Source organism: Sinocyclocheilus anshuiensis, unplaced genomic scaffold (genome assembly GCF_001515605.1).
Source record: "Sinocyclocheilus anshuiensis isolate Anshui unplaced genomic scaffold, SAMN03320099.WGS_v1.1 scaffold47, whole genome shotgun sequence".
NCBI lineage: Eukaryota > Metazoa > Chordata > Actinopteri > Cypriniformes > Cyprinidae > Sinocyclocheilus > Sinocyclocheilus anshuiensis.
The window spans coordinates 615165-640444 of NW_015551047.1; the positions used below are offsets into that span (position 1 = coordinate 615165).

The window sequence follows — 25280 nt, forward strand, 5'->3', positions numbered from 1 at the left end:
ACAATCTGCACAGTTTGTAATTGTCTGTGTATCAAATAAGCTAATGAAATGACGTTTAGAGAGTTTGTGGAAAATATTAGGTTATTATTATTTAGTCATTTATTAGAGGCTTTTGTCCAAAGCGACTTACAAATGAGGACAACAGAAGCAATCAATTGTAGTATTAAAACACTAAAAACAGATCCAAAACTAAAAGCTAAAACTTTATAAATACTACCTATACACATTTTAAAAATAAAGAGATTAAATAAAAATGACAAATGCATACAACAAAATTTCAAAACTTAACATTTAAATGAAAAACAAAAAATAAAGCTAAAAACAATTCAAAATATTAAAGAACAAAAGGTATGAGTATAATAATGATTCTAACATAACACTAAGCCAAACACCAAAAAAGCAACTACATATATGTGTATGTACAACCATACATACATACATATGTATATATACATACACATTTATAAATTCAATATATATATTATTTCATTTTCATTTAGTTTGTTGAAGTATTAAAATAACTAAAATTAAATAAAACTAAAAACTTAATAAAAGACCTATACAGACATAATAAATTCAGACATAATTGTACTAAAATAAATAACAAATACAAATAATTCAAATCAAACGACAGTAGTTTATCAGTAATCCTAAAAAATAACACTGCCAAACTTACATGCTAAAAAACAACAACTTACTGACACATAGTAAGAAATGGTTATAAAAACTGAAACAGAAATGAAACAAGAAATAGGAAAGAGGAGAAATAAAAAGCGATACTTATTCTATCTTAATAATATCTTTATTATTGACAAGAACTTCAATTCCATTTCAAGATGAAACAGATAACAGTTAAAGATTAATAATTGAATATTACTACTCAAAAATACGTTTAAATGTAGGCTATGGTTATTCCTTACATTGTCGCTTGAGATTACAATATTTAAGTAGATTCATTCATTCATTCATTCATATTCATACTTTTTACTGTCTAGTGGGCAAGTTTAATGCTAATTTCCTATTTTTTTCTGTGTGGGTCATCAACGAATCAACAGTAACGAAGTGGTTCATGATTTTCCTAAAAGGAGGAAAGGGATTAACAGAACTGTGGTATGTCAAGAATTTTTATTTATAAGATTAAAACTTGATTCGCTACCACTGGAGGTCGCAACACTACCAGAGCATTTCAAACGGATGGTATTGATAATGTGTGTGTGTGTGTGTGTGTGAGGGAGAGAGAGAGAAGGGGGGCGGGGGTGCTAGTGTACGTTTACATTTACATTTGCATTATTTTAATATCTTTAAACTTTAATGACAGCTAAAAATAGCTTCGAATTAAAACCTCAAATCAGTCAGATACACATGCAAACCATTTGACATCCGTGAAATATTCTAATTAGCAAGGACACAAGATTAAAACAGTGCTGATGTGCGTCAGTGAAGTCATCGCTCCGGTGCGCAGGTGCATGTCTGCGCACAATAGCGCGACTGTCTCGCGCCACAGGTAATAGCTGGACTCAGGTGTTGTAACACGACACTGAACCATGTGATCAGCGACGAGAATTTAGGAAGAAGAAGAACTCAGCTCGAGCATTCACTCAACACTCTAGTAAATACCAACCGCACAAGACCACCATTGATAGCAGGGCATCTTGAAGGACAATGTATTATTATTATGAGCAGGACGCCGGAGTGTCGCGATAGTTTCGGTTTAAACAGTTCATTTCACCGGTAAGGTGAGGCGGAAGCGAGCTACGGTCAGATCTATTGGATATACAGTCTGCATATAAACTATTCGTCGGGGAACATCGTGGATTATGAAGGTACACACAGGTATTTGTTTTGTTTCTGTTTATGTGCCTCGTATGGATGAATGTTTCCTTAGCAACACAAGTAAGTGGAAGGAATGTGCATGTCGTGGACTGGATAAAGGTTACAGGTTGAGAAATGAAAAATAAAAACCTTTTTCTATTACATATGGCCAGGGTCAGCTGTTATGTATTAAACCAGTGTTTCCCAACCGGGGTGCCGTCTGTCGAGAGCAGGGGTGCCGTGTAAAAAAATCATTTTTGAATATTTGTAAATTGCTACAATGTTCAAAAAAGCATCTATTATATAAAATCCACTTCTGATGTCGCCAATAATTAGAGATGCACCGAAATTCCGGCTGCCGAAAATTAGTTCACCGCTCAGGTTTCACTTCTACTGATTATCACCATTGATGGACCAAGTTTTTTAATAATATTAAAAATATCTGTATGACATTATATTCAGCAGTTCTTCCCCGTTGTACCGAATATCTATAACTTTCAAATGATCACATAGAAGTTAGAAATTCAAATATTGTGACAAAATTAATTTTGTAGGGTGCCACAAGTTTGTTAAAATTTCCAAAGGGTGCCGCGACTAAAAAAAGGTTGGGAAACACTGTATTAAACACACCCGATACATATGGAAGAAATATTTACTAGAAAAGAATTTACAGGATCTTTTGAAATGCAAAGGAATAAACATCAAGGGAATGAATCCGTGCATTTGGATAGGCCTATATGTAGGCTATATCTATTTTAAATCCAAAATGTAATTTAGGAGAGCATAATCAAAAAGATTAGGAAGCTAAATGATCTGGTTCCCCACTTGCAGAGGTGGACAGTAGTGAAGTATTTTTTACTTTACTCGAGTAAATTTAAAAAGTATCTGTACTTTTTTTCCCTGAAAACTTTTATTTCACTACATTCCAAAGCATAATGCTGTACTTTTTACTGCGCTACATTTCATAAATAAAAGTTGTTGTTGTTGTTTTACCTATAATACTTACGAACATTAAAAATGTAATATTTTCTTGTATTCTTTTAAAACTTTGAATTATTTTACTTGAGTAAAAGTAAGAAAGTACTAGATTTCTAATGTAATTAAGTATTAAATTAAATTTAATATGAAATGTAGTGAGGTAAAAAGTACAATATCATGCTTTGGAATGTTGTGAAGTAAATGTTTTCTAAAGAAAAACACTCATTTGTCAATTTAAACAAAATGTCATTTTAAATCAGAGTAAAAATACTTCACTACTGTCCGCCTCTGGTCACTTGTAATTTAGTTATATAACTGATTTTGATTGTTTTAAACAATGCCAACAATCAAATAAATCAAATTAGCAAAGCAACTTCAGATCCTAACAGACGTTCCTGCTCTTCTTTTGCAGCTCGCTAGAGACAGATAGGACTGCTTTAATTCTTTGATCTCGGACATGATTTATTGACCACCTCTGCTCCACCCTACCTGGAGCATCAGCCCCTTCTGGTTGAGGGTAGGGGTGCAGATTGACTCCATCCCGGAGATGATACGGCAGGTTGGGCTATTGGCAGGGAGTTTTCTGCTGCTGCTGCTTCTCAGGAATGTTTCGGCCCAGGGTGAGTCACTCGCTCCACCTCTGCAGTCATGTCCAAAACTGAAATTTGAGAGTATCCGGACTATTAATCACTGTTAAAGCTCACTGCATTTAAACAGCTCAGTGGAGTTGCGTCAGATTAATCTGAACACAAGAGACGAGGAACACTCCTCTAACTTGTACTTAGTTAGTACAGGACTGTTTCTTGAACAGACAAGCTCAAGCATGTCGAGGTTCCTGCAGAAACATTTACGGTGTTGTTGCAAAGACATAAAATGGTACAAAAAGTACAAGAAGTGTGTAATCATAAACCATCAATCTCAGAAAACCTCCCCAGATCATATTTCACCCTGAAAATCACAAGAAAGATGTAAGAAATTATATTTTTCTTATAGAAATTAGACCAATTTTAAAGGGGGACTTGCTAAGATTTTTTGTACTGTGACATTATTTTCATGACATGTATAGGTACATTTCAGCCACAAATTCTCATTACTGTTATACAAAATGTCCAATTTTTCTCACTACTGTAATGTGAAATACTATGTGTAATGCTTTAGTTTAGGGTCCAATTCTCACTAATAACTAGTTGTTTATTAGCATGCATATTTCTATCAAATTGGCTGTTTATTATAGCCTACTTATAAAGCACATATTAATGCCTTATCCTGCATGACCAAATTCTAAATCCCTTAATCCTACACCATACCTAAACTACCTTAACTATTAAAGGGGTCATATGACGTTGCTAAAAAGAACATTATTTTGTGTATTTGGTGTAATGAAATGTGTTTATGCGGTTTAAGGTTAAAAAAACACATTATTTTCCACATACTGTACATTATTGTTTCTCCTCTATGCCCCGCCTTTCTGAAACGCGTCGATTTTTACAAAGCTCATCGGTCTGAAAAGCAAGGTGTGCTCTGATTGGCCAGCTATCCAGTGCATTGTGATTGGCCGAATACCTCAACCGTGTGACAGAAATGTTACGCCCCTACCATACTGTGTTTCCATCATACAGTCTGGTTTCCATGTGTCCGGCGCGACGAGACAAAACCAATAAAACCCATTACAAACGAAGCATTTGTTGCATCCAGTTGGGACATAATTACTGATTGTAATGACTTGTACTGTGTTTTTACGCTTTGAGTCACGTATTGCGCCACGTAAACATAAAACCATGTCTGCATTTGTGATCGGAGAAATTACAAACAATAAACGCAATAAACTCTACACTGCTCAAAACTCGCGTTTGAATCGTCAGTGGCAAATTCTTTAAATATAAAAAACGTACTTACAGTCTTGAGACTTTAGTCTTTGCAACTTTACAGATCTTCTTTATGAGCCAAGAGCTTGTAACACTCCAAAGAGAAAGGAAAAATTGAAGTCGCATCATATGACCCCTTTAATAACCAGAAAATTAAGAGTTTATTGAGGCAAAAGTGGTAGTTAATAGTTAGTTAGTGAGAGTTGGTCCCCAAACTAAAGTGTGACCGTATTACTTAAACACATTATTTTGATGTTTGTTGAACAGCCTTTGATACTGACTTAAAGAAAATGAGAATTTGAGGCTTGGCCATAAAATAGGCGTATTTGTGTAAAATATCATTTATTTGTATTTTTCTTCTCATTTTTGGGATACAACGTTTTGTGAGATTCATACACGAGTGGAGCTAAAAATGGTCACACATAAAACAAATTTACTGTGATACACATGCTTCATGACTCGTCTTGCAGCAAGTTTCTTTGCTTCTTTAAAGTAATCTTTGCACTTTTGCCCTCGAGGGATTATTTACTCATGTAAATGATTAACATTTTTGCTTTTTTATATGTATCCTCCCTCTCTCTCTCTTTCTCTTTCTCTCAGTCGATCTCTCTATACCATGTGTGTGTGTGTTGTCATAGCGTTTAAACATTACTTTTAATCATCAGTTTGCAAATGTAACATTTATTTTCAATCAAGTCAGCAGTTTGTACCATTATTTGTTCTCTGACCTTCAAATGCACATTAGTTTGTCAAAGTCCAAACTCGAGATTTTACAAAGTTGCCAAATTTTGAGATTATTTGGGGTGTGAGGGATTTGTTGTTTTCTTAAAGAATTGAGGCTAAATATGGGACCAGCTGCTACTTTGCTTTTTAAAAAAATATTAAACAGAGACAATTATAACGATGTATAAAGTAATTTATTAAAAAATGTGAGGAAGTAGATCTTACCACTGGAGACCAAAACATTTGCTACATGAAAAATGGCATACAAACAAATGATTAAACCTGAACAGTTTTGAACAGATTCATTAAAACACACAATTTAAACTATAATTCATGAAAATGAATTAAACCTACTAACAGCAATTGCCATTATAACGCTCTCAGGAAAGCCCAAACTTGTATAATGCTGCTGTTTTTAGAAAAGCTAATGGCCAAATAACTGAGACATTCATAATGTTGAAGATTCAAAATGCTATGTCACCAGCAAAATCATCAATGCATATACAGTGAATATAATATCATCCAGTCAAAATGATTAAAGACAATGTAATTATTTGACAAGTGCAGTTTTATTTACTGTGTAGAATAGATGTATTGCCTATAGAAACAGGAAGGGGAGATATGTTGATTTTTATTATTTTTCTAAACAGTCATTATCCTTTAGTTTATATTTGTGAACTGTTCATTGCTTTTGGCTTATTCTGTGGAATTACGAGGGAGGACATTGTAGACAACAATTTGCATGTGAAAGATAAGTCATTAAATATTTTGGCCAATTTTCCCAGAAGAAACGTATGCTAAAAGTGTATTTTGTCAACTTTTAGAATTGCACTAGAATATGGAATTACATAACAAGATTTAACTTAGTCACTCTCAACTTTTCTTTTGTTTTCAAGATCCAGATTTAAACAAAGAAAAAAACAGTGCACACGTACTGAATGTTAGGTGCTGGGTTTCATAATATTGCTGTAAATCATTTAAATTGCGAGATTACACCATCACAGTGCAGATGTATCACAGTTGACACCATTCAATGTGGAAAAAGCTCAGGATCCTCTTTCATTAACATTTACTTCTCATTCTCATATCTTTGTTTCTTTTTCTCAGAAATATAGCCTTCACAGTGAGCTCTGTGACATAGGTGCGCACTGCGCAGCATAGTGATGTGACTTGAAATGATACCGACACCTCAAATAAAATATTAAAGAACCAAAACATGCTACTTTGAGCTGCAACACTGTCATTAAAGCATTTCTTTTTCTCAGAAATATAGCCTTCACAGTGAGCTCTGTGACATAGGTGCGCACTGCGCAGCATAGTGATGGGACTTGAAATGATACCGACACCTCAAATAAAATATTAAAGAACCAAAACATGCTACTTTGAGCTGCAACACTGTCATTAAAGAACCATGCAAGATTTGTGAGGCATAGGACGAGTACCAAAATCATATTAGTGTCTGTAGATCACAATTAGTTGTCATCTAATTATAATGTTTTCTATTTGCAGGGGAAACGACCACAGTGCCCAATAGCACTACAACTCCCAGCCCAGTAAGTAGAAATTCTCCTGAAGTGTAGTCAGGTGTTTATTTCCCCTTATTAGCCTGAAGCTCATCGTCTGTCTAGAAATGAAAAGATGTTTATTTCTCTTATGAGTATCTGATCAACTATTGGCCAATATACTCTTCGTTTGATCTTTAAGAAACATAGTTTCCCAAATTTGAGAATAAGAAACTGAATCTTTTAAAAATGTTTTGAAATAATTTTCTTATGTTCACCAAGGGTGCATGCTTTGATATTTGATCAAAATACAGCAAAACTGTAATATTGTGAAATATTATTACAATTTAAAATATCTGTTTTCTGTTGCAATATATTTTAAAATGTAATTTATTCCTGTGTTCAAAGCTGAATTTTCAGCATCATTACTCCACTCTTCAGCGCCACATGATCCTTCAGAAATCATTCTAATATGATGATTTACTACGCAAGAAACATTTCTGATTATTATCAATGATGAAAACAGTTGTGCTGGATAATATTTTGTGGAAACACTTTTAAACACTTACTTGGTGAATAAAACTATTAATTTCCTTAAAGAAAATAACAGTAATAATAATAAAAATCTTTCTGACTTTTATGTTTATAGGTAATTCATACTGATTGATAAAAAAATACTGAACATATTATTAATTGGTGGAATTAAAAGTATGAATTTCTTTTAATTTCATTCCATTTTACTATATCCTCAAATTGAAATGTTTACTGCATGCGGTAACACTTATCACTTTTCAGTGTCCTTAATAACAGTAGATTATGCATAATTACATGCAACTAACCCTAAACCAAATGTCAACCCTATAGTAAGTACATGGTGTTATTAATATTATTCAGCATTTAAACATATAATTACACTGTAACAAGGACCACTTAAAATAAAGTTTAACCCTGGATCTTGTTTGCTACCTCAGATCAAACTAAGGAATTTTATTACAATTCTAAATTGCCTTGGAATAAAAACATATCACAATATCTGGTTTCTTTATGCCAATCATGTTGTACTGCTCCAGTTGATTAACATCCCTACTTTTCTTTGTCCAGGACCAGGGCCCTGATATTGTGGCCATTGTAGTACCAACTGTGGTCGTGGGACTGCTGGCTATTTTAGCAGCTGTTCTGGTGTTTCTGTTCTGCGTGGTAAAGAAGAAGAGACAGACGGAAGGGGCGTATCGACCCAGCGCAGAGGAGCAGTCAGGAGCACGTAGTGTTGAGACGCCTGACGCTCTGAAATTACCCAAGGAGGAGAGACTGATTTGACAAACTGGTTTATGACTAACCAGCAGCACATGATAATAGTGACTCAATTCCAAAACGGTTAAACAGATAAACATTAACTAAGGACCGTTTTTGAAGGCACAAGGCACAGCTGTGTTTTGGCTAAACAAAGTGAGTCGGACTACTTGGAAGAAACTTGAAGGAACAGATCCTCTCTCCAAAAGGCCACATATTTCACAGTACAGATCATCTAGCATTTCATGCCATTTTAGACTGGTAGCTTTTCTCTGAATACGTCATTTTATGTTGTGTTACCTGTTTTAATGGTTGCTTTACACATACAAATGCTGATATTTGTATGTAGTGTTAAGATATTTTTAAAGGTGAAGTGTGTAATAGCTGCACCCCTAGTGGCACAAAACAGAATTGCAGTCTGTTTTGCATTCAAAATGGGCCAGACTTAAAGGGATAGTTCACTAAAAAAAATGACCATTCTGTCAAAATTTACTCACCCTCAAGTTGTTCAAAACCTGTATGAGTTTCTTTCTTTTGTTGAGCAGAAAAGAAGGTATTTTTTTTTAAATGTTGGTATAACCAAACAGTTGACGGTAGCCATTAGTATGGGGGGGAAAATACTATTGAAGTTAATGGCAACCGTCAACTGTTTGGTGACAAAATGATGACAAAATGTTCATTTTTGGGTGAACTATCCCTCAGCATCAGCTCAACCAATGGTGTGAATTTGAGGGCGGGACTATCTGTTTGACTGAATAATGGAAGCTAGCTGCATTTGAAACTTTAAATTAAAATGTTTTATTTAAATTAGTCATCAATTTTTCATTTCTGTTTGTTGGCACTAGATTTTGCACACTACACCTTTAAATATTTATTCAAATCAATTTGTTCACAATATAGGATGTTCATAATCTCATATCTGGTATGTTTGTTGAAACCACTTTTCACAAATTATTTCAACGGCTGTATTTGTCTAGATTTACCTTAGTAATGTTTCCTTATATATATAATTTAATCGAATATGAATTGTCCAGAAATTTGATCAGTGCAACAATGGATTCTATTTGGAATCGTTTTTGATTCTTTTATCATAGCATGGATGTTTACACTGAAATATTTCATGCATTATGTTTCACTGGAGTGCCTTTTCAAATGTCACCGTTTTAGAATCTGCTAAATCGTGCTGTTTTTAAATATAAGATTAAAAGGCACAATGGTCATGCTATATTGTGAATATAATCACTGCTAATGGGTTTTGTTAGGCACAACGCTCAGAGTTACTATATTTACAATAAAGCACGGCCTCAGGAGCCTTTGCTTTTATAAAATGGTTGTTCCATGTTAAAAATATTGAGGACAACACAAATTTACATTAAAACATTATTTTATGAAGCTAATTAATTGTGTTATTGTTCCTCTGAAGATACAGTCTCTAATATAATAGAAAGTTACTACATTTACATTTACATTTAGTCATTTTGCAGACGCTTTTATCCAAAGCGACTTACAATTGGGGGATACATAAAGCGATTCTTCTTAAAGAGGCAAACAGATACAGGAAGTGCTTGTAATACCAACTATGCAACAAAACAATTTGCCGTGCCCTATTATAGTCTATTCTATATTGTGGAATTTAGCATGACTACGCGCTGCTTGTCTTCTGTCTTCTGTTTGTATTTCCACAGCGTGAAAGGTCATACAAATTTATAAATGAACCGCTAGTTTTAAAATCTTCCCAGTCTACTTATATTTGATATTACATCTATACAGAGCTACCGCAAAAACGGATGTTCAAAGACCAAATTAAGATGGCTGCGCACTTGTTTCTCTGATGGATAAGGTCTATTTTCCTCATCGGAAGCCAAAATAGTAATTATTTATTTCATATGTATTTTTAACATATTAATTTTTGGAATATTCGATCCATATTTTTATAGTGGGTACTGCTATTTTGTAACGTGAATGCTAAAGGCTTTTGTCCGCGTTCTGCTTGATGTTGCAAACTGGTAGCCTGTACGTTACATTATTTTATTATTGTAATTGTAACAGCCTTGGTTTGTAGTGCAAACAGATTTACTGTTTACTGTTTTTCTTCTAGTTATTTGGCTAGCAGCTAATGAATCAGACGTCTTGCACATTCACAAAAAATAGCCTAGCTTACTTCTGCGTTGGAAAATAAGGTGGCAAATAAGGCCTTTACCCCAATCCACAAACATCGGTTGAAAATTTGTAGCTGGATAGGTGTTGGCTACTTTGAAATTTTATGACATTACATAAATGTCCTATGAGTGCTGACACTACGATAATATCTGGGTGTGCATGGAGGAGTGTCTTTCTTAAGAAGCGTAGGACAGCATTGCTTAAGGCTGTGTCTCACAAATTTGCTTGCCAAGAACAACATAAGAGCTTATTGTGATGAATAGATCTAAGAAAAGCATGCTCAGTTTATTGTTTTCAGGAACACTGCTCTCTAGTGGTCTACTTTGTCTTTCAGGCAGTTGTTTTATGCTGCCATTTTCTTTGGTTTGGCAAAATACAATAGCAACAATGACATGCTGTGCATTTGAATGATAATATCAGGAAACTAATCACAAATTTATTTATTTTCAATTTAGTCTTTTTGACTGTCAAAGACAATATTCAAAGGCCCCAAAAAGTGGCCTTATAGTGGCAATATATTTAATCATTTAATAAATAATTTTGAAGAATAATTAAAGTATTACTTTTCTAGATGTTTGTCATTTCTACCCATATTTTAGAGCTTGACATAACTAGAAAAAAATTATATTTATTCCCTCATATATCCAAGTTTTCCAAGACCACAAGAACCATGGTTCATAAATAAAAATGACAGTTGTTGAGGGAACAAAATAAAATAAGAAATATGTCTGCTCACGTTTTGGTTGTCAGCTGTTTTAGCTCATTTTATAGGTTGTTTTGTCTTATTTTAAATAATTTAAGCCATCCTGTGTCCACCACTAATGTTAATTAAAACATTCATGAAACCCTCTGTGACTTTCGAAAAAAACAACAATTCTGATGTAGTAGTAGCCTTTATTCCAATCGACACTGAGACCAGTTACATCGTTCTCAAATCCAAAGGCTTCACAGTTAAAATCACTTGCGTTTCTCTTGCATGTGAGGGGGATTTGATGGCGTGCATTCACAACATTCAGAAACACAAAACCAAACCAAAAGTTCACAATTCCTCAAAATGTCATTGGGGAGGAGAGGGGAGGGGGGGGGACTGTCATTGATGGATACTGAATGTGAAAACCCATTCATTGTTCTGGAGAGCACTGGTTTGTGGTAACAAGGATGAAATATGGGGGATGGAGTGGTAGGGACACTTTCGCCAGGCGGTTGCGATTTAGGCGACCTCCTCCTCGCCCTCCTCTTCGAACTCGCCCTCTTCGGCGGTGGCGTCTTGGTACTGCTGGTACTCGGACACCAGGTCGTTCATGTTGCTCTCGGCCTCGGTGAACTCCATCTCGTCCATGCCCTCGCCGGTGTACCAATGCAGGAAAGCCTTGCGCCTGAACATAGCGGTGAACTGCTCTGAGATTCTCTTGAACAGCTCCTGGATGGCAGTGCTGTTGCCAATGAAGGTGGCCGCCATTTTGAGCCCACGGGGTGGGATGTCGCACACGGCAGTCTTGACGTTGTTGGGGATCCACTCGACGAAGTAGCTGCTGTTCTTGTTCTGGACGTTCAGCATCTGCTCGTCCACCTCCTTCATGGACATGCGTCCGCGGAAGACGGCGGCCACGGTCAGGTAGCGGCCATGACGGGGGTCGCAGGCAGCCATCATGTTCTTGGCGTCAAACATCTGCTGAGTGAGCTCAGGAACGGAGAGCGCGCGGTACTGCTGGCTGCCTCGGCTGGTGAGGGGAGCGAAGCCGGGCATGAAGAAGTGGAGACGTGGGAAGGGCACCATGTTGACGGCCAGTTTGCGGAGGTCGGCGTTGAGCTGGCCGGGGAAGCGGAGGCAGGTGGTGACGCCGCTCATGGTGGCCGAGACGAGATGGTTGAGGTCGCCGTAGGTTGGTGTGGTGAGCTTGAGGGTGCGGAAGCAGATGTCGTAGAGAGCCTCGTTGTCGATGCAGTAGGTCTCGTCGGTGTTCTCAACCAGCTGGTGGACGGACAGTGTGGCGTTGTAGGGCTCCACCACGGTGTCGGACACCTTGGGCGAGGGCACCACGCTGAAGGTGTTCATGATGCGGTCGGGATACTCTTCTCGGATCTTGCTGATGAGGAGGGTGCCCATGCCGGAGCCAGTGCCTCCGCCGAGAGAGTGGGTGAGCTGGAAGCCTTGCAGGCAGTCGCAGCTTTCTGCTTCCTTACGAACAACATCCAGTACTGAGTCCACCAGCTCTGCTCCTTCTGTGTAGTGACCTTTGGCCCAGTTGTTTCCAGCACCACTCTGACCTGCAATCATTAAAATTTAGCGTTGAAAGTCCCGTTCAAGGAAAGTGTGTTCACTTGGTGGCCATATTTGCAACGTCTTCATGCTTGAATGGCGAGATCCAAACTTGCATTTGCGTAACATAAATCAAACAAGCAACAAAATCTGGCACATGTTGGCCCACAAATGCTATTTCTTGTGCTAAATAGCATTAAAAAAGGTTTTCAGGTTGGTAAAGCCAACGCGCAACCAGAGCTTCTAACAGCAGCTGGTGATGACTTTACCAACTGGCGATTAGCTCTTTTTTTAGAAAACAGGACTTATTGCGCCATATTGTGTGTTGAACTTTCTCCCATTCATAATATGAGTGCACCATCTTTGTATATCTAAAGTTTCACTAAAGTTAAAGTTAAATTTGACATCCACCATGTCAAATTTGAACTCCTTCTAGCATCCAACAGAAGACACCATTTAATTGCTATCAGTGTGGATTCACACCTACTAAGTGTGAAAAATGATACTGTAGCAGCACATGGTGGAAATAACAAAGGTAATGGAAAAAACATTTGAGGAATGATTAGCTTACCAAACACAAAGTTGTCAGGTCTAAATATCTGTCCAAAGGGTCCAGAACGAACTGAATCCATTGTGCCAGGCTCCAGATCCACCAAGATGGCACGGGGAACATACTTCCCACCTAAACAAAAAGATGGATACAGTATGTCATACTAACCAGACATTTGTTTCAGTGTGCATGCTAATATCTGCGCACATACAATGATGTTTAAACATCTGAGACCGCAATGTTGGCTGGCATTTTGCATAACTAAAAACTATACAAATCAACATCATTTTTGACAATGAATTTGGGAGATTTGAATAAATGGTCTTTGTGTCCTCCTTTTGCTGTAATGATAGCAGCACTCGAGCTGTGTGAAGTTCCTAATGATCTAATTATCATGTTATCCAACATGATTTGAGAATGATTCAAAGAGTATCTGCTTGGTTTTTCTTTAGTGCAAAGGAATTTACAATGTGACAATTTTGCTTACCTTTCATTAGTGACTATAAAATAATTATAGTAATTATAAATATAATTATAATTACAAACTGTTGTCATAGAAATTAAAATCTGAAAACTTAATTTCCACTTTTACAGTGTTATTTTAGAATTATTTGTATACTATTATATTTTTTATTCATATTTTGAATGAGCTTTTATTTTTATAGATTCAGATTCATGTAATTTATTAGCATTTGTCATTTTAGTTTATCTTATTTTAGTTAGTTGCCAAGGCAGCATTTCTCATTTTTATTTTATTTATTAGTTTTTCTTCTAATAATTATTTTATTTATTTATTATTATTATTTTATTTTTTTTGTTTGTTAGCCATAAAAACACTGCTTTTACATCCCAGAATTTCAATGTTGCCTCAGACCTTTTCCATTATATATTTATGCTGTCACCAAATATGATATTTATTTAAATATTGCATAAAGTTGCTGACAATTATTTCTTATGCAAAAGAAAAAATGAATGCAATGAGAATCAAATAGTTACAATTTCATGTAGGATCAAAGCAATCAACGATGCTGAGCAATTAATGAAATGCAACGAAAATAATTCGACTATATTGATTATTCAGAAATAATATTTTTTTATACTTGTTTTAAAGAACGTTTCTCTAACTTATATTTCGAATCTTGTGGATTAGCCTATGCACATTTTACGGATTCCAATGAATCCGAGGAGTGTGATGTTATTTTCTTTAAGCGATTAACCAAATATAGTCTAGACTCGGATGCATACGTAACTATTATATAGCCTGCATATGTAATGCATTTTTATATAGTTGCTAAATATTAAATACCAAAAGTGGAATATTTTATTCCCGTATGCTAATTAAACGTAAAGTAGGTCATTCCCGTAGATGGGAGGAACCAATTCCAACAATTCAGTCTCATTGCTATCAAAAATGTATTACTCTGACATTATAAATAAGGTCTAACGGCAATAAATGTGCCATAATTGCATGATTACCACAATTAGAAAAAGGAAAAAACAAAGGTACTTTTAATTTATTCATGCTCCATCGTACATAGGCTACAATGGATGAGACGTTTCCACGCCCAAGGAAAGCACATCTCTGCGCACAATGCACCGGCTCTCTCCATCTCCAAATCGGACAAATACGAGTTTAAATCGTGCATGCAGCTGACAAATGCTGCAGAATGAATCGAACCGAACTGCAATGCACTTCTAAAAGATTCTTTTAAGGGCGGATTAGTCGCCTTGGAGGGCATGGCGTGCACGTTCAAATCTCAACCATCCTTTCTCCAAAAGCAACATTGTTGGTGTTTTTTTTTTTTTACCTTGGCTCCGATCTGGTTGCCGCACTGGCCGGCTTGCAGGTGCACAATCTCGCGCATGGTGCTGCAGGAAGGTCAATGGCGGGGATGCAGGAATCGAGGGCTGTCTTGTGCCGCACGCTTACGGAGGAGCTGCTGGTTTTTTCTGCCCGTCTCTGTCGCTCGGAGATTAACGCCCGCCTCTGAACTCCGTTACTGGGCTGAGTGTGTGGTGCAAGATGACGTCATCGCCATGGTAACCAAGACTGGAGGAGAGAAGCAGGACCTTGAGCTCGTGGAGACACCGGATAGGATGCTGCCTGTGATTTGGACGGAGATGATAGGCGACTCTCCGAGGACCACTGACTATAAATACATGTCTGAAAAATATTGCAAAGGGAATGGAGAATGGCTTCTCATTACAGTAATAAACTACTATGGTACTACCATGGGATTTTTTTGTAGTTGGCTACACCGGAGCAGGACCATAACCACAATAAAGATGGATTGGTGACTGATACTAAATTATTAGGCAATATCTGGTCCATACTGTGATTTTTTTAATTACGTTTTAGCCTTGAAGTCCTAATATAGCCTGCTTTAGATTGTCATTTTAACAGATGTATGGTCGATGTGCTTAATAATCAATCATAAGAAGTCAGTTTGGAGATATATGTGGCCATACCATGTAAACATTAGAAAAAGCTTGTAGGTTCCATTCTGCTCTAATAAGGGTCAGAAATCAGCAAGGGACAAAATGCCTGGAGTCTGGAATTACTCAGTAAGGGCATTTTTTTTTCCCGTTTGGCTTTTGAAGCAAAATGACAGCGGTGTTGATAAGTACTTTTGAATGTATAATTTATATTGGGTTTTATGCTTGTTTATTTATTTATTATATTTTATACATTTGTATCACATTATTTATAAGAGCATTTTTTTAAATAATCATACAAATGCAATGTCATTCATGTAGGTCAAATTTATTTACCCAATACTATATATATTATGTGCTTATTTACTATACAATACTAATAAAATCTTCAAACAAACAAACAAATAAAATTATGCCCATAAAATCAGATCATCATCATATATGCCTATAAGTAGCTGTAAATGATGCACAAGGTCATCATAAATATATAGCTGAAAGCTGAAATATCTGTCCGGTTATTGGTATAATATACTGAAAAAATGGTGTATGTAAAAAAACATACATATTGTGTTAAACATGAAATTGTGAAGCAACAGTGCACAGCTCTCTGCAACAGCAGATTTTAATATATATTTAAATTTCTGTAATTTTATAGCCATACATTCAACAAAACTTCACTTAGAATGTAAATACAGATATTCAACTTCAAGTCACCACAATTTACAGAATAAATGAATAAATAAACAGGGTGGTACATTTTTTGTCTTGTGCCTTTTTTCATGACAATTAAGCCCAGACTAAAGGCATTTTATTTAGCTGTCATTACAATACTTTTATGGCATTAAATAGATGAATTCCTGTTATAGTTTTCATTAGCATAAATTAAACATACAACACCAAAACTACCATGAGATGTGAGGAATACACAATTACTATGTAAACAATTAGAATGATTGTTTTGCATTACAGTAATGAGATTTGCACGCGTGTATGTCACAATGCATATATGTACATTTATACACATTATCTATGAATAATGTATTTAATGTGATGTATGGGAAGAAACCACACCTACTATTCAAACCAGACTGCGGGAGCACACTGAAAGATGTGGATCAACTACCATCGGCTCTCGACATCATTCAAAACACTTGACTTCGAGTTTTACTAGTTCAGTGTGCTTAGACACCTCCTTCTCTACTAATGCATGTCAAGACAGACTGAGCTCCATGAAACCAGTGGAGTGAGAACACCTGTAAAACCCAACAACAGCTGCGCTGTCTAACCCAGACTACAATCCCTCCTCTTAAAACCCCAGTACCTGCGAGAGGACATGTCTGCAAACCTTCCCGAAGAGGACCTCTCCTGTCCCGTGTGCTGCGAGATCTTCCAGGATCCGGTGCTTTTGCCGTGCAGCCACAGTTTCTGCAGGAGCTGTCTGGAGCACTTCTGGGAGAGCGTGGTCATTCGTAGCTGCCCCGTCTGCAGGAGAAGAGCCTCCAAGAAAAGCCCTGCTTCAAACCGGGCCCTCAAAAACCTGTGTGAAGCATTTCTGCTGGGAAGAGGCCAGGGCAGCGCATCTGGATCGAACACCCTGTGCTGGAGACATGGAGAAAAGCTCAAACTCTTCTGTTTGGTGGATCAGGAGCCCATCTGCGTGGTGTGCCAAGCCTCAAAAATGCACAAAGGTCACGACTGCTCTCCCATGGAAGAGGCGGCTCTGGACTGTAAGGTAGAGTTTGACAGTGCCACATTGTCTCGACAAACTGTGTTACATTGTGTTGCTCTCTGTTACTGATTTAAAGCAGCAGGGCACAAGAATGCTGTTTATCAAGCTCGCTTTGTGTTCAGCCAAAAAGATCATGGCAGGCTTTCAAACAACACCTTCTGCATTCCCCTCCTTCAAGCTCTCATTGTGGCATATGCGTCCTATTGTACACTGGGAAAATGTGATCAACTCCATCCAAAATGTGACAAATCTTTCAGAGTGTACTTGCACAGTTGGATTTGGGTTGAGAAATTTGTGTGGGAAAAAAAAAGAGAGGCTTCATTTGTTCATAGTTCTTATGTGCCGGTTGTTCTCAGCTGGTGGGGTATAGGTATTTTCTGAAGAAAACAACGTTAAATGCAAATACAGTTTATCATGCATAGTTTGGATAGAACAATAAAGAAACATATTAGCTTTTAAAAGAGAAGAGAATACACTTCCCAAATCTTTTGTTGTTAACATGAAAAGGTGTGAATCCAATCAAACTATTTTGGTAGACGCAGACAAATTAGCAAATGACAACATGGACAGGTTATGGTAAATGCCCTCATCCCTTAAAAACCACGAGATGATTTCACAAGTTTTTAAGATCAAGTGTTATTTTAGTATCATACTACATACTAATAATAGATATAGATAAATACTATAATAGTTTTTCTTTAATATTTTGTTAGTTTTTATTTTTATATTTTCCTTTTTTATTTTAATTTCAGCTAAAGACTTTATAACTATTTTTTTTCAACTTTTTCAACTTTTTATTCTTATCTTTTTAGGAACAAACTTAAACATATATCATATATACACTGAACAAAATTATAAACGCAAAACTTTTGTTTTTGCCCCCATTTTTCATGAGCTGAACTCAAAGATCTAAGACTTTTTCTATGTACACAAAAGGCCTATTTCTCTCAAATATTGTTCACACATCTGTCTAAATCTGTGTTAGTGAGCACTTCTCCTTTGCCGAGATAATCCATATTTTGTTCAGTGTATATTTGTTCATACATTCTTTACAGTTCAACAGTTCACTAAACATGAACAATAAACAAAATTCTTTATCAAACCATAAGGGTGGGCGATAAGACTAAAATCTTATATCTTATATATGAGTAATTTTATTTCACAGTAACGATATATATCACAATATAGTTATTTTTGTTTTAAATAAGGTCCTTAAGATATAAAAATGTTTAATACCGTATCACAAAAAACTAATACTAACCTTAATATAAAAATAAACAAACAAACTCAAGCTCACTGAAGACAAGTAATCAATCAGTGAATAAATAAGAATAAGAAACTAATTACAAGCAATAGGACAAAAACTACAGTAGAACAAATAAATAAGAAATGCTACATACATTGCATGAAGTAATCAAAAGTATAAAAACACTGCATATTCTTCACTGTGTAAATTAAATATATATTCCTTCTTATTAAAGCAGGAATATTAGACTGCTGTCACTTTAAGAACTGCCCCGATCCAATATACTGTTACACATTTTCTTTCACAGCTGTTTGCTTTCACTTAAGACCTAAATTACTCTGTTTACAGGGATACTTGCAAAGATTGCATTTGACACATACAAGTGTGTATTTAACCATTCAAGGCCTATAAAGTGGCAAAAATTACTTGGTTCAACATTCCCACGCTCTATGAGCACCATCTTCACGTGTGCACACTTTTCTGACAGCGCTCAGATATTGTCTTATTTAGAATAAGGTAAATTATTAGATTACTGATGTCCATGTAAACGTAGTCATTGTCTCAAACATCTCAGATATTGTCTTATTTAGAATAAGGTAAATAATTAGATTACTGATGTCCATGTAAACGTAGTCATTGTCTCAAACAGTGCACGCATATAGCGGAATGAATTGTCTTTGGCAGCCTATTGCATTTTAGCAGCATAAAATCACTTGTTTTTCAACCGCAATGCTTAAAAATGCATGCAAACGATAGGCTTTCTAAATGAAAAGAAATAAAATAAAATAATTGTAAACAAAACAATTATAATAATAATTCATTTCAGTCAGTTTATTTTATTTCAAGTAACATTTTTTTTAGCTTTAGTATTAGTTAACTATAATAACCCTGGTTTCTCTTTGATTATTAATTTAATTCATTATTAATTTAATTTAATTTAATATTAATTGTGTGATAGACACTTCTGATGCTGATGCCCAAAGCAAAATCTCTTTCCTGAAGCACTGTTTTACACACATTAAGGAAAGTATCTGTGGTTTTACTTTAACAATATTTGATTTGCAGGATAAAATGACTGCTGCTATGAAGGTTCTGCAATTTAAGCAGGAGATATTCAATAAAGCAAGACAATCTTCAGCTATTGCAAACGATAGGCTTTCTAAATGAAAAGAAATAAAATAAAATAAAATAATTGTAAACAAAAAAAATATAATAATAATTCATTTCAGTCAGTTTATTTTATTTCAAGTAACATTTTTTTTAGCTTTAGTATTAGTTAACTATAATAACCCTGGTTTCTCTTTGATTATTAATTTAATTCATTATTAATTTAATTTAATTTAATATTAATTGTGTGATAGACACTTCTGATGCTGATGCCCAAAGCAAAATCTCTTTCCTGAAGCACTGTTTTACACACATTAAGGAAAGTATCTGTGGTTTTACTTTAACAATATTTGATTTGCAGGATAAAATGACTGCTGCTATGAAGGTTCTGCAATTTAAGCAGGAGATATTCAATAAAGCAAGACAATCTTCAGCTATTACTTTGGAGCACATTAAGGTTAATATATTTAATCAGTTACTGCTTTTGTCAAAAGGTCAGTCAGTAGATTTTTTCAATATCAATTATTTATCTTAGAATCAGGTCAAGCGGGTTGAGAGACAAATGAAGGATGAGTTTCTCAAGCTCCATCAGTTTCTTTATGAGGAGGAAGAGTGCAGGTTATCAGCACTGAAGGAGGAGGAAGAGCGCAGGGTTGCGGCTGTGAAGAACAGAGATGATGATAACGCTCGGAAGATATTGTCTCTTACAGACATGACCAGGACGATGGAGCAAACCATAAACGCTGAAGATTTAACATTGCTGCAGGTGAGAACATTGACATCTGCTGGAATAACACCTTCTCATTCATTCACTGAGTCATTCATTTGTGTTAATCTTTTACAGAACTGCAAAGCTATCATAGACGGGTAAGTACGCCTATGACTTTCTTTTCGTTACTTTTTGTTTGCTGTTGCTTCTAATCTAGTGGTTCTTAACTGGTGGGTCGCAACCTAAACGTAGTTCGCAGTGTCAGTGTCACACATTAAGTTTTCCATTTGGGATGATATTTGCTCCACGTTAAGTTTGTTTGTTTAACCAGTATACAGTATATGGCATATACAGCACAAAAATATATTCTCTCTGTAATTTTTATGTCAGCTACTATAATCAGTTTATTAAAATAACTTCCTGATCTAAAAAAAACCCTTCACAATCTATTACATATAGGACTGAATCAACATCAGCTCACATTGTATGGGATTATACATACAATTAAGCCTAGAATCGGATATTTATAAATACATAAAATGTTACAAAAACACAAGAAGATAAATATGGTTTGTTATGAATAAAACATGAGATTAGTTAATGATCATATTATATATTTTTTAAGAATTGTTGTTACTTTTATATAAAATATTTTGCTTCAATGTTGGCATGGCAAAATGGTAATTCTAAAGCAAAACCAGTGCTCAACATAAATAAAATAAAATAAAATAAAATAAAATAAAAATAAAATGTTTGCAGAACATGGACTACCTTTCAGGACCCGGAAGGCATGTCAGGATCTTTGTTGAATGAATCTAAGCATCTTGGGAATCTAAAGTACAAGGTCTGGGAGAAGATGCAGGCAGTTGCACCTTACAGTAAGTATCTCTTTAATGTACAGAAAGAACATTGATAAGAATAGCCTAAATTTTAACTTTAACATTTCAGAGGGTTAATGTAGGGTTAATTTATTTTTGCTGTATAGTTACTGTAATTAATGCTGATATACTGCATCCTGTATATTGGAATTGTGTCATATTAACGTTTATTCAAATGATCTAATTCCAAACTAGTTAACTGTAAATGACATAAATCGCCAATTGAAGTGTATTAGTAGTATATGATTGTGCAGTTTCACAATGGCAATTTTAACACAGCTAAATCCTGGTTTTGATAATGTCAACGACACTAGAGGGAAACTGGGGTTGTAAAAAGTACTTTTTTTTCTCACACACAATCTAAATGGTACAAAAGCTGTCACTGGAGCAGTAACCCTTTAAAAGGTACTAATATGTGCTATTTAGGCACTAAATACCTTTAAGGTACCAGTATGCACCGCTTATAGGAGTAAATAAGGTACAATACCTTTTGAAAGGATACTGCCCCAGTGTCAGCTTTTGTAACTTTTTTCTGAGAATGCAGTACAAATGTAACCTTACACAAAAGCATGTATAAATACCTACAATTAATTTATTTTACAACTGAAATCGTCCAATAATATGGGACTTGTCACGTGATGTAAAAATGGCTGACTAGTGATTAAAGTTATCAGTTATCAAGTACCAACATGTGCTATACCTCACAACATTTTTTTGTGTATGTTTTCAATGTCTGTCTTTGTTCATCAGGTCCAGTAATTCTGGACCCAAACACAGCCCACCCTTGCTTGACGCTGTCAGACGACCTGACCAGTCTCCGCTATAGCACCCCAAACCAAGTTCTCCCCAGTAACCCTGAGCGTTTCCACATCAGTGCAGAGGTGCTGGGCTGCACTATCTTTAGCTCCGCAAGCCACGGCTGGGAGATCGAGGTTGGTGACAATGAGGACTGGATCCTGGGCTTGGCCAGTGAGCATGTGAAGCGAGATCAGGAAGTACCTGCCAGACCAGAGAATGGCTTCTGGACCATCTGTCTACGGGATGGGCAATACAGGGCTATGGAATCACCCCCAACTGCTATAAAAGTGGAGGAGAAACTGCAGAGGGTCTTGGTCCAGCTGAACTGGGACAGAGGGGAGGTGATTTTTTCAAACCCATCACGTCAAGAAATTATATACACTTTCAAACATGTCTTTACGGATAAGTTATTGCCGTACTTCTACACGCAAAGTAAGCATCCTTTGCGTATCCTCTCCAAGCCTGCGTTGGTGTCAACGTGAAAGCATCCTCTAAAATAGGGAAAATACAAACTGTGGAAAATTAATCATATATACACATTTAACAGATGCTTAAAGTGATTTAAAGTTCATCATACAGTTCATTGTGCAAAGTAGCCCGAGGCAGTTATCTTAATGTGCCTGAGCAAGGCGTATCCTTTCTGCTAATAAACATTCAGACAAGTGCAGTTTCTGAATCTGTCTCAGTGGCTGTTTGTCATTACTGTACATACACACCGTATGAAACAATTTATAAATTGTGAACGCCACAACAGCTTGACAACAACTTCATTTTTTTCTTCTTGAGAATAAACACCCACGTTTTTAAAGCAAACGTATGTGGGTTTGTTTATTTATTTATTTTCTTATTTTTACCTTGAAATATCCATTTCAAAATCATTCTGATGGTACACTGACTTATAAAACGGACAAATAAAACTAATGGCTTTCTCTTTTTTTTCCTCGCTGCCGCCAAACGTTTGTTCTGAGATCTCCGTGAAGTTGGCCCCCCACCCAACGCAAAACGTCGGCAAAATAGTCTCAATCATTTGTGCTCAGTTTGTGCTGCTTCGGTTTTTAAGATATTAAAATAATATTTAATGGTCATTTTCTGAGGTCACTCAGCCCCCCACATGCTCCAAATGTACCCCAAATAGTCTCGTTTGTTTGTGCTTCGTTTGTGCTGGTTTATGCAGGGTTTCGTTTGTGCTGCTTCGGTTTTTAAAATATTAGATAAGAAATTATAGACGATGACGTCATTCAACCCCCCACATGCTCCAAATTCACCTAAAATAATCTTCTTTGTTTGTGTTTCATTTGTGCCGTAAAACTTTCGTTTGTGCTGCTTCGGTTTTTTTGTTTTTTTTTAGATATTTTTAGTAATCATTCTGAGGTCATGCTCCAAATTTACCCCAAATAATCTGGGCTGCGTTTCCCGATAACGTTACCGATAACGATAACTAAAGGTAGGCCTATACCTGTTCTAGGCGTGCTCCCCGAACTATACCTTAGGAGGCTGCTTAATACCTCCTAACGTTTTGAAATACCTCCTTACGTGCTACGTTACCAGGTGCTGTCCATGGCGGTGGTGCTGAATTGTTTGATATCAATGCCTTGAGGCTCGAGGATCGATTATTCATTCTGTGCACGGACTGCTTCACTGCGTTATGTGAGAAAGCGGTGTTCTTTATAAAAGAAGTGTTGATTTTAAATAAAGACACGGAACTCTTTCCTGTTAGAAAGCAATGAACTTGCCTGAAACTTTTACTTTCGCTTTGCAACATACGTCAGGGAATAAAACCAAGAAAGAAAAACATATGCCCAGAGCACCTCCTAGGGGCCACCACATAAAATACAAGGGGAAAAAAACCCTACACAAGACACTGCTTAATAATTTAACAGCTTTTAACAGAAGAGAGAAAAAAAAAAAAAACACCTTGGGCCTACACAAGTCCAGCAGAAAACCATTTAGGTAAGAGTGCTCATTTAGTCCACAACCAGGGCTGATTGCGCAGCAGCCGCATCACATATTGGTGTAAATCACTAATTTATGTTACTGGATGAGTTACTCAATAAAAGTGCAACATGGGAAACATATAATCAACAGCTACTATGGCGGAGAAAAAAGAGAGAAAGAGGAGAGCCGCCAGCAGCTGAATTTCGGTGAAGAGAGGGTAGCTCCGTTGAATTTGTCTCTTTTTTTTATAATTTCTTTATCTTTATTTTTTTAGTTTTTCAAGAATTGCAGCTTAATTGAACACTGGGTGTATTACTTCAGAATTATATTCGTATAGACTGAGATGTAAAGAACTGTGAAATATCAACAGTGATAAGGTACAGCTAAGCACAGAGACAGCGCTCATTAGGATAATAAATGATATTCACTTAAATTCTGATTCTGGCAAAATATCAGTGCTTCTAGATCTCAGTGCTGTGTTTGACACTGTCAATCATAACATACTACTAGAGAGACTGGAAAACTGGGTCTGGCTTTATGGTAATCAAATGGTTCAGGTCATACTTAGAAGGGAGAGTTTATAATGTGAGTATAGGAGAGCATAAGTCTAAGTGGACGTCCATGATTTCGGGGAAGAGAGGGTAGCTCCGTTGAATTTGTCTCTTTTTTTTATAATTTCTTTATCTTTATTTTTTTATTTTTTCAAGAATTGCAGCTTAATTGAACACTGGGTGTATTACTTCAGAATTATATTCGTATAGACTGAGATGTAAAGAACTGTGAAATATCAACAGTGATAAGGTACAGCTAAGCACAGAGACAGCGCTCATTAGGATAATAAATGATATTCACTTAAATTCTGATTCTGGCAAAATATCAGTGCTTCTAGATCTCAGTGCTGTGTTTGACACTGTCAATCATAACATACTACTAGAGAGACTGGAAAACTGGGTCTGGCTTTATGGTAATCAAATGGTTCAGGTCATACTTAGAAGGGAGAGTTTATAATGTGAGTATAGGAGAGCATAAGTCTAAGTGGACGTCCATGACATGCGGAGTCCCACAAGGCTCAATTCTTGCACCGCTCTTGTTTAGCCTGTATATGCTCCCACTAAGTAAAATAATGAGAAAGAACTAAATTGCCTATCATAGCTATGCTGATGATACCCTGATTTACCTAGCCTTATCTCCAAATGACTACAGCCCCATTGACTCCCTCTGCCAATGCATTGATGAAATGAACAGTTGGATGTGCCAGAACTTTCTTCAGTTAAACAAGGAAAAAACTGAAGTCATTGCATT

At 36.1% G+C, this 25280-nt stretch overlaps 2 protein-coding genes and 1 long non-coding RNA gene across 4 annotated transcripts; 2 read left to right on the forward strand and 1 right to left on the reverse strand.

Annotated features, from left to right (window-relative positions):
* The first annotated feature begins 1448 nt into the window (after positions 1-1448).
* LOC107661848 (uncharacterized) lies at positions 1449-8673 on the forward strand. 2 transcript variants are annotated; one of them, XR_001631149.1, is made up of 4 exons: positions 1449-1833; positions 3203-3410; positions 6888-6931; positions 7982-8673. It is a non-coding gene; the product is annotated as an uncharacterized LOC107661848 (long non-coding RNA). The 2 variants fall into 2 exon arrangements; XR_001631148.1 differs by having other exon boundaries at positions 1449-1823.
* Positions 8674-11465: 2792 nt separating this feature from the next.
* LOC107661837 (tubulin beta chain) lies at positions 11466-13268 on the reverse strand. The gene is made up of 2 exons (XM_016451612.1): positions 13162-13268; positions 11466-12598 (listed from the first exon to the last, which is right to left on the reverse strand). Exons 1-2 carry the CDS (start codon positions 13220-13222, stop codon positions 11541-11543), a joined length of 1119 nt encoding a protein of 372 aa, XP_016307098.1. The 5' UTR covers positions 13223-13268; the 3' UTR covers positions 11466-11540.
* Positions 13269-16807: 3539 nt separating this feature from the next.
* On the forward strand, positions 16808-22833 carry LOC107661847 (nuclear factor 7, ovary-like). The gene is made up of 6 exons (XM_016451628.1): positions 16808-17308; positions 20020-20115; positions 20194-20424; positions 20503-20525; positions 21127-21245; positions 21996-22833. Exons 1-6 carry the CDS (start codon positions 16910-16912, stop codon positions 22523-22525), a joined length of 1398 nt encoding a protein of 465 aa, XP_016307114.1. The 5' UTR covers positions 16808-16909; the 3' UTR covers positions 22526-22833.
* Positions 22834-25280: the final 2447 nt, after the last annotated feature.

Excerpts from the sequence above, each read along its gene's own strand:
- LOC107661837 (XM_016451612.1), bottom strand. The coding sequence starts at position 13,222 with ATGGATTCAGTTCGTTCTGGACCCTTTGGACAGATATTTAGACCTGAC. Across the intron at positions 12,599-13,161 it reads ACCTGACAACTTTGTGTTTG|GTCAGAGTGGTGCTGGAAAC; the intron begins GTAAGCTAATCA and ends TAATGATTGCAG.
- LOC107661847 (XM_016451628.1), top strand. The coding sequence starts at position 16,910 with ATGTCTGCAAACCTTCCCGAAGAGGACCTCTCCTGTCCCGTGTGCTGC. Across the intron at positions 17,309-20,019 it reads AGGCGGCTCTGGACTGTAAG|GATAAAATGACTGCTGCTAT; the intron begins GTAGAGTTTGAC and ends TTTGATTTGCAG. Across the intron at positions 21,246-21,995 it reads GCAGGCAGTTGCACCTTACA|GTCCAGTAATTCTGGACCCA; the intron begins GTAAGTATCTCT and ends TTTGTTCATCAG.